This window comes from Elgaria multicarinata, chromosome 1 (genome assembly GCF_023053635.1).
Source record: "Elgaria multicarinata webbii isolate HBS135686 ecotype San Diego chromosome 1, rElgMul1.1.pri, whole genome shotgun sequence".
In the NCBI taxonomy this organism is placed as follows: domain Eukaryota; kingdom Metazoa; phylum Chordata; class Lepidosauria; order Squamata; family Anguidae; genus Elgaria; species Elgaria multicarinata.
In genome coordinates, this window is record NC_086171.1 from 115,132,874 (window position 1) to 115,147,693 (window position 14,820).

General features: G+C 38.9%; 1 protein-coding gene across 3 annotated transcripts in view; it reads right to left on the reverse strand.

The window, feature by feature from the left end:
• DENND1B (DENN domain containing 1B) overlaps nucleotides 1-14,820 on the reverse strand; it is a 211,527-nt gene that overhangs the window by 32,548 nt on the left and 164,159 nt on the right. For all 3 annotated transcript variants that reach the window (XM_063135069.1, XM_063135071.1, XM_063135070.1), the window contains 2 exons: nucleotides 14,477-14,602; nucleotides 7,406-7,507 (listed from right to left, as the gene is read on the reverse strand). In XM_063135069.1, the coding sequence (XP_062991139.1) occupies nucleotides 7,406-7,507; nucleotides 14,477-14,602 (228 nt within the window). The remainder of the gene's footprint in view (nucleotides 1-7,405; nucleotides 7,508-14,476; nucleotides 14,603-14,820) is intronic.

Below are 14,820 nucleotides of genomic sequence, written 5' to 3' on the forward strand. Positions count from 1 at the left end.
TGCTGGTAGCATTTTAGTTTCAGGTTGAAATTGAGCATGCCCCATATAACTTTGCCAGCAATTGCTGCCATAAGCTTTCATGGGGCAGAAAACCTTAATAATGTTTGAACCAAAGCTCAGAACTTCACCAAACCAATAAAAGGCACATCTCCTTGACAAACCTGAATAATGTACAAAGTTTTCACCAAAATTAAAAAGGACTGTATGATATGATGAGCTGCAGGTTAGAGTAAAAAGTACAAAGCCTTTTTAACTTGCTGTTCCTGTGGCAATTTTTATCGGATTGCTTTGAAATTTTGCACAACTGTATACCACATTGGGTAGATCTCTGCCACTGACTCAATTATTATTCTATAGACACAAGCAGTGATATATAATGCCAACAACAACATATTCGAAACTAGGAAATTAAGTGCAGCCTCAAGTGTCAACAAAGTAACAGCAATAGAGAACATGGCAGTGTGAGTGACTTGAGCCTTCACTTTTCACCCCTCCTGTGAAGGGTGCTTTTTTGCAAAGCAAAAACTCGCACATCTTTCTGCAGAGAAATGTGAGAATTCCACACACATCTGGAATGCACACATGGGGGAAATGTGCAAATTCCCCCTTTGCATGTGTTACACAAGAAATGCAAAGAGAGTAGTAAGAATCATTTGCACATATTCCATAGGAGCTAATTTGCAAATTCTGATTCTTTTTCAGGAAGTCTCCATAGCCCCTTAACATTGCCATGAATTCACTCCATATGTACTGTACAGCTCAATGCTTGAACATTTACACTAAAGAATATTCTGTTTGTTGAGGGAATGCGCACCTCTCGGAACACATTACTGACATTTTACAGCATAACTCAAAGAAGAGTTAACTCGCACTCAGGGCCACAGAACTGGGCCTTTGATAGCACTTTACTTTCATAACATTCTTCCTCCATATTCAGTTGTGTATATACAGTATATGGAATGTCACCTGGCCAGAATTAATTTTTAACCCTAGATCTTTAGTTTGTGACTGACCTTTGCAAAGCTTATTCTTTAGGCACATCTGCAGGCTTTAGGCACATGTAAAGGAAGTGAGGCAGGTGGCTGCTAGGAGGAGGGCCTTCTCCGCTGTGGCACCCCGGCTGTGGAATGAGCTCCCCAGAGAGGTCCGCCTGGCACCTACGCTGTACTCTTTTCGTCGCCAGCTGACGACGAAATATTCTCTCAGTATTTTAACACTTAATTTTAACTTAAATTTAAATTTTACTGTTCTAACTCTGTATTTTAACCTTATATCAATTTTGCTGCGTGGTTTTATCCTGGTCGTGCTCTTTATACTGTATTTTGTATTTGTGTTTTTAGCCTGTTGGTTGTTTTATTATGGTTTTAATTTTTGTGAACTGCTCAGAGAGCTTCTGTTATTGGGCGGTATAAAAATGTAATAAATAAATAAATAAATAAAGGCTCACTTCAGACTTCACATTGGAGGATTGGGAATGTGCACCTCTGATTTCCTCCCACAGAGATTCTCTTTCCTGATTTATCCAACTGTAAATTGTTGTAATGTTAAAATCAGGCAAACTAGTTAATGCTAGCCATGGTTTGCAAACCCATTTCAAGCTATGTTATTAAACCTTGGTTTTGAGAAAATTGTAGTTAGCACCAAGTATAGCTTCTCCAATTTGAATCTCATGACAAACTATGGTTAGTGCAAGCTAGGAAAAAAGAAGAAATTAGTACGTGAGCCTGCGACATGTTCCTAACTCTCTAAACTATGAATGACTCTGAACTGAGCTGTAAAGGATTGTGAGCCTGCTTATATATGCATGGCCTGAAAGCGGAACTTAGCAACAATGCCAAGTACATCAGATTTAGAATCTCCACAATGGGGAACAACTTAATGGAACTCCCAAAAGAAACCACAACCTTCTGTTAAAAGCCTCAATTTGCCTTAAAGGATTAATAAAATCACAAAGTTTCCCCACCCCCATCCTCCAAAAGCACTGACATTTTTAGAATGCTTTCAAACAGTAATCTATTTTTGTCAGGGTTAGGTAGCCCAAGTATGAGATAAACAGAGAACGCATTTGACTGATTGCACATTTTCCAACATGAATTACTACTAAATCGCGGTTAAGTGAAACAGTACACAGGAGCCAATAGAAATTAATTATTTGGCTGACTGTCATACACTATCACAGATTATCCAAACAGACCTGTCAGTGACAATCTGATGCTTGTCAATGGATAGACTGATGACATGAAACAAACTGTTCCATGAATATAATTCCCTCCCCACAAAAAAAAAGATAAACGCAGACGCAGCAGTAGCAGCAAAGCACACACTATCACTGATGATTATTTCCTTTTCTTCTAGCTAACATTCCCCTCCCACCAACCCCACTTAAGCTGGCTTCTTTCCAAATGGGTTTGGTTCATGGTCAGACCACGGTATGGGATCACTGGATTATTTCACAACAAGAATGAGATAAAGCACCTTTAGCTACCACTGTGCAGAAAACATTCTTTGAACCACAAGACATTATCTTTCTGGGGAAAGCTAAGAATTCATCCCTTGTTACAAAACCAAACACATGATTTATGAACAGTCTCGTCATTAGGTAAAATTACCCAGGGCAAAAACTGAGCTGTTAAGCTTTAGTTGGTGGGGCTTATTATTTTTTTCTCCTAATTTTGCACAGAAGTGTGTGTTAATACAAACGGGGATTGTATAGAAATTAATAGGGGCTACGTAACAGCAGTGCTTGGTGGAACGTGTTGGATTTCACCTAAAAGAATGAACAGGAAAACAGGCATGGCCAACTGGTGACTTGTGAGATGGATGTGGGCCCCCCAAATTTTTTGTCTGGCCCCTAGTTGTAAGAACACAAGTTTCACACTTTCATGCTCCGATATTATATCTTCCTTTTGTGTGTAACATGGAAATATATTCTGCTAGGTAAAGCCACCTTCAGCACAGAGTTCTCCATCTCTGCTTGTCAGACCACTGTCTGAAGAACAGAGTGCCTCTGCAAAGACTAAAGAAATTTATCATTCCTGTCTTAAAACATATATTATTTCTATCTGGGTAGTATCCAATGTTAGTCCTACATAGAGTAGACCCATTCTAATGAGTGGGACTTAAGTTAATCCCGGCCAATTTAAGTTCCATTCATTTCAGTGGGTCGACCAAGATTGGATACTACTCAAATAGAAATAACATATGTTTTAGGACAGGAATTATCTATTTCTTTAGTCTTTGCAAAGGCAATCTGTTCTTCAGATGGAACTTTCAATGTTTCAACATAGGGCACAACTGTGTAAAGGTTTTGAAAGGGCTGGAAATGCCAGATGCACTTCTGAATGTTGCAAAGAGGCCCAGAAAGTATAAACTTTGTCGGTGGTCTGTTCCTAGCTGTATAAAGTCCAGAAAGAGTTTCCTCAGTTATCACATCAGTCATATCATGGGCATGTCCCACTTCCCAATTCTAAATCAGATAAAGAAGGCAGCCTTTCCTCCTTAGCGGTCCCACCCCACCGACTGTGGCTTAGAAGATTTAGCACTATACACTCATACCCACAGCATTACCATTTCCGCAACCTTGACTGACAAATGTTTGCCATAACTTAAAGAAGATCTTGACCCCTGGCCCCATTTCACATGTTTTCCTCTTAATGAGGTATCATATGCAAAGAAGCCTCCCCTCAGCTGCAGTTGTCATTGTTTCCCAAAGCAGCTATAAGCAGCAATGCAGGAGTTACCAAAGATTATATATATATATGAGGCTTATGAGAAATGATTATGTGGTGACTCACATAAAGGTGGTGGACGCTAGCAGTCTCATATATTTGCAATGATCCTCTTCTTTTCTTATCTTATCTATATATAAAAGGAAGTATTTGGTGGTATGTCCTCAATGGACTCTAATTCTTGTTACGATTTGTTCTAGCTCTGCCTGGGATAGTTTTAGGTGAAAATTTGGTCTGCCATCTTGAAACAAAATGGAGGCCAATCAAAAGTATTAAATGATGACTGTCCGTCATCACCACACCTTCAAGAACGTGAAAGCTAGACATTGATATATGGCATGTATACTTAGGGGACCCTAGGGATGTTCACTTCAGGTTTATTTTGTTTTTAAAACACACTAATTGTAATTAAGTGTGTCCATGTTGATGAAGCCTGCAGTTATACTTTCAGCCACTAGGGGCTGACATCACTAACTAGCACATAGCTTTGCACATCATTAAAGACGTCAGAAGAATCTGGTTGGGGGGTAGAGCTTGATGAGCTTTCACTGGATCAGACCTCTGGATTCTGTTCAGTCTTCTGCCAGCTGGCCCAGCTTGGTATGCAATGAGTCAAATCAGCTGGCTTAATTTCCGTATTGCTTTTTGTAAAGAAAACATTTGCGTAAATTATGACTGCAAATTGCACTAATTTGCATAATTTGCACAAATTTCAGCTGTAAACTGTGCACATTTGCATAATTTGAGCAAATAATTCATGCATTTGCATAATTTGTGCAAATTTCAGCTCTAAACACTGCACATTTGCATAATTTGTGCAAATTAAGCAAATTACAAGTGCAATTTGCGGAAATGGTGCCTGCGAGTGACACATTGGGTATCATGGGGAAATGGCAATTTTGAGTGGGGGGGAATCAAATTTAGTTCCCAGATTTTGGGGGGAAGCCTATTGCTCAGTTTGCAAATGCAAGCCAAGCTGGCGGCTCCAGGGAAATCCAACATGCCCCCAAAGGGTCGGATATCCCTGCAATGGCCATCCCTACATTCCATATAGTTTGAAGTTGCAACAGCTTAATAGGTCAAGGGACACAGTTATATGCCTGACCCTCCCTCCTGTGGGGCATCTCCCTTAGACACCTCTGTGGAGGATGTAGGGGTGCGGGGTCTATGTCTAGGGGTTTCGGTGGATGCAGTTTCACTCAGATGGGGCGGACACAATGTGTCAAACTCTGACAGCTATGAAGGCTTCAGTGTATCAGCATAAGGCTATTCACACTTGGCCTCACCAGGTCTGTTTGCTAGTCACCAAATATAATAATCTCACTTGAGGCCTCCGATATACAATCATAGTGTGAATATGGTGTATAGGGGCCACACCAATGTTGCTCAGTAGTGTGTAAATCGAAATCCTGGTTATTATCAGTGATAAAGCATCAGGCCAAGAGTGAATGATAAATGATGGCACAATATCAGTGGAGTAGTTAACACTGTTGTGGTTACAAGCATATGTCCTTGCTCTGTAGTCAGCTCCAATATGCAGTGTCCTCCCCGCATCTCCCAAACAGATAGCCTCTCCTGTGATCCTCATTTCTAAGTAGGTGGGCATTGTAGAGGACAGTGAAGGGAAGTGCACAAGTGCACACCCCATTGCGGAGCCTTCAATCGTGTCCAAAGCCTTCCGTGTTCTATTACGACATTTGTGCTATATAATGAGGTTTGTACAGCCTTCATAATCTAATCAATAGGTTTGCTTTCCCAAAGAGCCAGAGTTAACACATGGGTGTTCTAAAACTACAGTACCAAAAGCCAGTTTCTACAGCCTTGGAGCCAATAAAGAGATTTATTTTCTGTTTTAAAAAGAACACTGGCCATTGGGCTCATCACAAAGTTTTAAATGCAGCCTTGTTGTGACTCAAATAACCTTGAAAGAAGCCCAATTACAAACAAGAGGTTTTGGATAAAAGGCAGCTGAATGGAGGATAAGGAGGAGGAATTATATCAAAAATAAACTGAAGAAGAAGCAATACTATAAAAATAAAATAGTTTGAACATCTTTCTTTTCCCTTTGGAAGATAGTATTATTTTCGTTCTATCCAATTAGAAAGCCACATATTTCACTTATATTGCCATAAATCTCTAGCTCAGCCATTAAATCTCAGAGACAGAAACTTGCCCTTTTTTATAATGAAAGTTGCCTACCATCCTGTGAATTTAACTTATCTATCGTGGTAGCATATCTTCAAAGAGAACTAGCAGATTAAGCACAGCCTCCCCATCTAAGATACTGCTTTAATCAGAGATGTGCTTTTCATTGTGTCCTGTAGCTTCAGTTGCAGTGTTTATCCAGTGTTACATACAGCTTTAGGATTGATCTCTTGCTATATTTATATTATTTTCTCTCCACATCTAAGCATTGAGTTACTTCAGGTTGGCCATTTAAGGATCACTTTCCTTCAGACAAGAGAGGAACAAGTCTTATGGCACTTTTTAAAATATTTATGTATACATCAGCAGACTAAAAATAAATGGGATGGCATGTGGCAATGCTATGTCCAGGGCAGAATTGGAGCATTTAAACTAACCAGCGTTCTTTATTACATCTGAACTGGAGGAACTCTGGTTAACTATGTTTTGAGAACAAGCCAAGATCTTAAGCCACAATTTGATCCTAGCTTGTTTGAATCATAGTTTAAACTAACCAGAATTCCCCTAAGTCTGTATATAACAAAAAACTCTCATTTAACAGCAAAACCTTCCAGTTTCCTCCTTGCAGCAACGCCAGGAGAGAGAAAAGCAGGGACGAGTGTGAGTATAAAGGTTGTGTCTCCTTGGCCATGTAATGCTTAACTATGGTTGAGGATTACCTTAGAAAAGGTAACTGAAAATATTACTGATCAGTCTGACTCTTCAGGATGGACCTTAAAGGCAATCCTGCATGGAGACATGCACTGCGCTACTTAGTGATCTGCTTTTCAGTGCAGTATCTCCTAAATTATGTCAAGATGAATACATCATCTCATGTTAGCAAAACATTAAATGGTTCGATCTATTGTCCAAGAGAACTAATATAGCTGGTCTTCAGTCACTGTGGGGTGGATCCAGATTAGTACCTATGGAAGGCAGCAGGCAGAGGCTGACTTTCTGACTCCCTGTCAGACCCCGAAAATGCTCCCTCAAGGGCCCATACTGAGTGGACTGCGGGGTGGCGGGCGGGGGAGTAGAAAATTGAAGAAAATCAGGTGGAGGGATCAGCTCCCCCTTCCTCCATTGTATCATGCACCACAGAAACCTCTACTTAGCAGGGTCATAGGAGACTCATGAGAGAGGAGAGGGCAGGAAAGTCAGCTTCTGACTCTCCCGTTCCATGGGCAGTAATCTGATTCCAACCCATAATTTCATTTTAACCATAACATCTTTGCAGAAGTATTCACTGGACAAGATGGAAGCACAATAATCTCTATTACTTCAAAGAGGTGGAATTGGAAAGAATATATTGATGACTACAGGATGACGATACACAGATATTATTGTTTGCCTTGGATTACTCAAGTCAAAACTTCAGATATGAGTATGGAGAACACATTTTATAAATTGTATCTATTTCTCTACCCTTGAATATGCATATAAAATGTATATTAGAAATAAACTAGATTAAGAATCCACTCACTCTGTAGTACCTGTTTAAAAAGTTGAAGGTTCGCTGCAGTTTCCAGAAACTGTTTAGTAGCGCTGGAACGATGCTTGATAAAACTTTCTTCACAGAAACTGATGGGCTCTCCCTAAATTAAGACAGAGAGATTAGAAAGATAGTTTTTAGTGAACAGTCAATTCAGTTCTATGTAATATCTCTTTTTGCCAATAATGTTGTGCATACCAGAATTGTGATGTTCATACACACACAATTAATATCCTTCAAGCCATGTGGGCATCTGCTGACTCCAAACAAATGCATGAAGTAAAAGTAACAAAAACATGAAGTGCATGTGCTTGGAATCTTAACTTACATTTTACGCTGAGAAAAAAAATCCTATGATTCTTATCTATATAATACCGATACATTTTAACTTAAGGGAAAATCAAAAGTCCCAAAGGGATTGTAGCATGGTCCCTAAGCGACTGGAATGGGTTTTTCTTTTAAAATCATATTCTGATCATTGTACAGTGTTCTGGGATCAAAAGGAAAATTTAACAACATTATATACTTAACCATATAAGATACTTTGGGGGTGGGGGAACAAAACTATAACATTCCTTGTGGTTTTTAATAAGTTTCTCTGTCAATTTTAATTTTAAAAATCTCTGTCTTCTGAAAGTGAAACGGGTTGTTAAAGGCACTAATTTATTTGGTCTGTGGGGGAAAGCTTTGAAACATACAAGAGCAGAATGAATGGTCATAGGATTTGCCCTCTATGATTCATGACATCTCTTGTAAGACCTTTGCTTTCTTATGACTTTATAATATAATGAGCTCCCCTCCCCTAATAATCCAAAACCAAATTATTTAAAACCTGTGATCATATAAACTCATTGTGGCCATCCCGTAATGTCCCCTTGTCTACTTGATAGAGGGCAAGGTTATCAATGACTACTAGTCATGATGGCTGTATATTAACTCCAGTATCACTATACCTCTTAATACTAGTTGCCTGGGAACATGAGCTGGAAGATGCTATTGCATTCCTGTTCAACTTTTGGACTTCCTTTTGGGCATGTTATCGTCCACTGTGGCAGTAGAATGCTCAACTAGATAGGCCTTCCAACCGGACCGGACTTATATTCTTATGTTTCATTCTCTATTGGGTACATCAACATTTATGTAACACTCTCAGTTATCCAAAGGCTTTGAACATTCTCCAGGACGTTCATACAAACAACACTGTATTAAATACTCACAGCACAATCCAATAAACGTTGTGTACATTTAGGTCCCATTGATTTCAGCAAGAGATATAAGCTTGTGCATAGGTTTTCCATTGAAATCAATCAGATTAAAAATGTTTTAAATTTGGGTGGGTCATGGTCAGTCTTAACTGATACAGTAGAGGAAAACCAAGCATTAAAAATGGAAACAAACAATTACAAGGAATTCCAAAATTACTTCTCTGACCTTCTGACAACACACATCACAATTATTTTTATTTCTGAGTTGCCAGAACAAATGGGGTACAAACTACTAGGAAAGCACACCTCTATCAGTCTACATGAAACAATTGGGTAGCACAAGAGAATTTTCCAGTGGAATTCTTAAAACATTAAAAGTTTAGAATTTTTAAAACATTAAAAGATCAGTCATTCTGAGTAGTTATATTTATGTATTTATTTTATCTAAAATATTGATATTCTATCACTCTTATGCTCAAAGCAACAATACTTAAAAACAATACACATCAAAATCTTCTTTTTTAAAAAGAACTAAACAGAATAAACACATGAGCATATAAGAGTTCAAGTGCTTTCCTGAAGGATGCGTCACACAATCTCCCCTTCTGAAAGCCACCAGAGATGTACTGCCTCTGGGCAGCTGCTCTCAAAAGCTTTGGGGCCACCACTGCAAAGCCCTGCTTTTTACAGAGGCTTATTTGACTTCCCACAGCAACTTGAAACAAGGTATCAGATTCACCCCTTTTTAAAACCTCTAACAAAAGAAATGTCAGTATTTCCCTCCAGCGTCATTCTTGATATTTGCATATAATTATACTTTTGAAGTCATGCATAATTTTAAAGGTGTTTCTTTGCCCAACATCAAATCCAAAATAAATTTTAAAAAGAGCTGTGATTTGTGGTAAAATCTGTCTGGTCAAGCTTTAGAACTAAGTGCAAAGGAGGAACTAATTGGCCTAGCTTTAGAACCAACCATTTGCAATAATAGTTATGGTGTAGTGTCAGCTTTACAGGTTTTTCCTTTATGATTTGACAAGGCTTTATAACATTCTTATGAAGGCAACACTGGTATGCATATTGGAATCTACTGATCCCTTTATAAAAGATTAATGTAAAACAAAAATTCGGAATGAGCAATTGATACGAGGAGCAAAATATCAAGTGCAGCTCAAACCATCTTGGGCCCTTTTCTATCCTGATCTAGAATAAATCTGCTTTACACTTGGTTATTAACTGTTGGTTTTCTGCATCACATTGCTGGAGTGTGAACCTCATGTTGGATTTTAATTCATGCAAAATATGGGATTCAGATGTGAGAAAAGTTAATAGCTGCAATGATCCACATGTGCTGAAGTTCCGGAATAGGTTAAGAGCCATGTTAGGAAATGGAGACAGGGGGAAGTTCAAAGGTACCCCCTACATGAATTCTTACCATAATGGAAAAGAAAGTTGTTTCAAACTTAAGCTTCAGGCTACTTTGACACAATTTTTATTTATGCTCATGGTCACTGCCTCCTTCAGTTTTCACTCCCATTAATTCTAGCATCCTTAGGTGTTATTTTATACACATCTTGCTACACTTCCAATTTATATTGTGGTTCCTCTACGCCTATAGATGATGGAAATGGAACTGCAATGCATTGTTTATATGTGGAGATGACTGAGGGGTCACCAAAAGCAGCTTTAATATATGTCTTTAAAAAATATCACATTTGAGCCACTTCCATGTTGCTGGGTTTGTTTGTTTTTAAAGACCTTCTTTCCCTCTTCTTGGACCTCCACGAACATCTTTTATCTATCTGTAAACCCCAGTGATGTACAATTCATGGATCAACAATGCAATCCTAATATGCTAACACCAAACTCATTTTCTGAGTGCTAAACCTTACATAACCAAAACACCCAAGTCAAAAAACAACACCACGAAATCTTGAGGGGCGGGGAATTAAGGGGAAAATTCCCTGCCCCACAGAAGCATATATGCTTCTTACGGTTTCTTGTGAGAACAAATAGAGGCATCTTTATAGACATACATATTCCACCAGCATTTCTGCCCATGGTAGTTCAGTACCTATCTGCACTGCATGGAAAAGAAGCAATGCTACTGTGGGTCTCTTCTAGCTCGCATCACCACAACTCCTTAAAGGACCATTTCCTTACTGCTGATCCATGTGCTAAAAGCTGAAGTGGGAGAACCTCATGCAGATGTACCCTACAGCACAGTTCTTCGAGTGTCTAGAAAGGACTGTTGACATATCATCCCTTTGAATTTTAAAATGAGCAAATACGTCAAGTGCAATTCCCTAAACTTTGTCTCCCATAATATATTTCTGCCACAGAACCTTACTTTGTTTGTTGTAATACTTAGGCTAGAGTGTAGCCTTTAGAGGAATGCTGAGTTGATATTCAGTAGATGATGCTCTAATGGTCCTTTTAGTATTGATTTACAACATGCTTTCAAAGTATGTTCGATCAAGGCCTAGTAGGGATTCTCTGCTGAAGAGTAGGCTACTAATACGTGGACACCCCGCGCCCCCCCCAAACCCCAAACAAGATATCTGTCCTCTTTAACAACAGTTGCTTTAGAATTCCATCCATCCACAACTCCTTTTCACAGGCTGCTGGGCACAGCAGGATTCATTCCATTTAAGCTGCATTCACATTTTAACCAAGCTGCTTAATATAATTGTAAATAACTCTGATGCATCAACTCAGATGGAATAATCATCTTGAGCATGAGATGGTAAGCTAAACCTGTACAATTATATTAAAAGCAAAAGCAAATCTGATCTAGTAGAGGAGATAGCCTTGTTTTCAAAAAGTGTTATGAATCAGAGTTATTTCCACTGAAAACATGGCATTTGCTTGCTTTTAAATACATTTATTTATTTCTCCCCCTGCCGCGAGCACACACTTTTTTTTTTCAAACTAAAAACTGATTTAGGAGTTTTAGTGGTAAAGGGGGCACAATCCTATGCATGTTTAGACAGAAAAAAACCTGACAATTCCCAGCATGCCCAGGCCAGCATGAAACTGTTGTTCATTGAGGATAGGCTATATGGGATGGATTTAGAAAATGAGTTAGAATGTGGTAGCTACCTAAAAGCAACAGAACAGTGAAAAAGCAAATGCTTTGCACACAGAAGAGACCAAGTTCAAATCCCAGCATCTCTAAGGCCAGGACTGGGGAAGACCTGGGTAGTTTCTGCCTTTCAGAGTAGACAGAGAAGTGAATGATGTAAAGAGATACACACCCCAGAATCTCCTGGTAGGGGAAACAGTTGGAGGGTACATAACCCTTTCCATTTTTAGTTTGCCTTGCTCTGATTTAATGGTCTATTCCAAAACATATCAAGTCAATGAAAGTCATGCTAAGTCAAAGCAAGTGGACAAGAAACAACGGCAGAAGCATGACCAAATTTTTTATGAACAAAATGTTTTTAAGAAAATTAACGCAGAAAAAAACTACTTGCTAATTTGTGAAATGTCTTGGGAGGGGGAAAAAAACATTAAGCATGATAAATATGTGATTCTTCATGATAAATCATGAAGAAAAAAATTACTGCAATGCTCTAAACAAATCACCTTTCTTAAAAACATGTATCATTAAAAGATTATGAAGACTATAAACAGTTACCTTGATTTATACTGCACTTTAAAAAGTCTGGCACCATTTCAGAAAGCTAGCCAAGAAAAAGATAACGCCATGCAAAAGATACTGGTGCTTCTGCAAGAAGGGGGGAAACCACCCACCGCTTAACTTAAAAAACACACACGCAGAGAGCTTTGTTTAAATAATACTAAGGTTCAGCAATTGCAGTTCAAAAAATAGATAAATTGAAAGTTAAAAAAATCCACTGACTGTCACTTGTTCTTAACCATTCAACATCCTTCTATATTCATCTCCATGTTGATAACACATGCAAAGGAGTGGTATCCTAAATCTTCGGGGCAGCAGAATTGAGATTTCTCTTAAACAAATCTTAAAAGCCCTTAGAGGCCTTCAAGAGTCAAACTCAAAACTCAAAGAGAAACCAGCATTTCATGGGCAGGGGAGAGGCTATACAGTAACCTGCTGCCATTTGAGTTGTTATATTTGCATATACACACAATTATTTTACTTTAAACACAACATATATGGAGTTGGGGGTAGAGATAATTAAGAGCACTTACTCTTGCTCAAATGGAGAAGTATGGTGGGAACTGGAAGTATATAGGCTTCTATAATATTTATACGCAGAAAATGAATGTAAGCTTTCACTGCAAAACCACAACAGTAGGCAATACTAGTGCAGAGCTGTTCAGGTAGATGAATTAATACTTAACAATGACAAATATATTTGAGAACAAAAGTTTATACAAAACATTTCTAAATTTGTTCATTATAGCAAGCCCTAACTCGGGGAAAGGGGACACAGCTTAGTGATAGAACAAAACCTTTGCATATATCAGGTGCCAAGTTTAATTTGAACTTTAAAGTTTAAGTTTAGTTTTGAATGGATCTCAGGTAGTATGGCTGGAATAGAACTTTGCTTCAGAACTTGGAGAGTCACAGCAAGTTGGAGGAAATATTACTGGGCTGCACAGACCAATAGGGTAATTATGTAATGAAAGGAAGCTTTACTTGTTCATGTGTTGATTCATATGTTTCAAAGAACTGAAAAGACATTCCTTATCTCATTCCAGTCACAAATACAATTCTTGTTTTATTTCGTCTAAAAACAATCATTGAAGAAGTGCATTTTGGTGCACGAATATTTATGCCAAAATAAGAGCGTCATCAGACAGGTGGATTTTCATGTTTCCCTACTGTCACTATGGCGTCCTGCTGCTGTCCCACAATAGCGACGATCTCTTCACACGGGGAGAGAAAGAGGAAACAGCAATGACCACATGGCCCATTCAGGGGCTGTTTTTATTGTGCTGCTTGTCCTGCACACAGTAGGAAATGGCAGCACATTCCGTTAAAAAAAAAAGACGGACTAAAGGGGGACTATTTTGCAACGGAAAAATGAGTGGAAGGCGTGGGAGGTGGATGTCATCTAAAGGCTGTGCGAACATCCGTAAGTGGGCAGTAGCAAGCATGCAATAAAACACTCATCTGATGATGCTCTAAATGTTTTCATTTTAAGGAACTGTGGCTTAGTGGCAGAGCACCTGCTTGGCATTCAGAAGTTCCCAGGTTCAATCCCTGGCATCTCTAAGTAGGCTAAAACTCCTGGCTAAAACCCAGGAGAGCCGCTGCCAGTTAGTGTCAACAATACTGGGCTAGATAGACCAAGGGTCTGACACTAAGGTGCCACAAGATTCTTTGTTGGTTTTGATGCAACAGTCTAGCAGGGATACCCCTCTGAAAAACACATTCACTGCATTTGTATATCATGATAATCCATGTTTTTGTGTGATGTGAATGAGCCTGTTCAAGCCTAAGATAACTAAAATGGTCTTTGTGTGATGGGAATGATCCTATTCAAGCCTAAGATAACCAAAATGGTCTGGAGCAACTTCATTATAAGAAAAGATTGCAATGTCTGGGACTGTTTAGTTTAGAAAAAAGGCAAGTAAGGAGAAACATGATACAGGGGAAACTGGATAGGGTGGCACCCTCTAAAATCTGTGTTGGATTTTGCAGTCTGTTGGTAGACCAAGGATTTTTTCCTGTTGTTGGCATAAACGGTGCTCACTCTACTTTGCCTTCCATAATCAACAATGAACCATGGTTGCACAGACATTTCTCTGGAGGACATATAGAGAATTTTCTAACAGCAATGAGATGGATAGTATTCTGCCTTTAAGACATTAAAAACATTTGCAGGCATAACTGTTAAGAGAAAATTAATACTTAAGTTGCTTAAGAGATAGCTTACAGGTTTGTATCTTAGTGCATCTCTATAGGATCCAAACAATGCCGCCTGCGCTCTAAGGAAGGCCCTGGCTACTCCATCACCAGTAGCTGTGGACTGCTTCTTCAGTTTATTTTTCAAGGCCGAGACCTGCGTGACAGAGAGGAACAGTTAAATTAACACCTCAGAAATTGGTACAGGGAGGTATGAACTCAATCAGCAGGCAAACCATGGTGTCTGCAGGTCAGCCAAAAAATCATCCTTTTCCTTGATAGCTTATCTTTTTAACTGCAAAGAACACCTGCTGGTCTGTTAATTGAAAGGAAAGCAGGGGATGATAGTAAAGTGCTAATGCAAATTGGTTTATG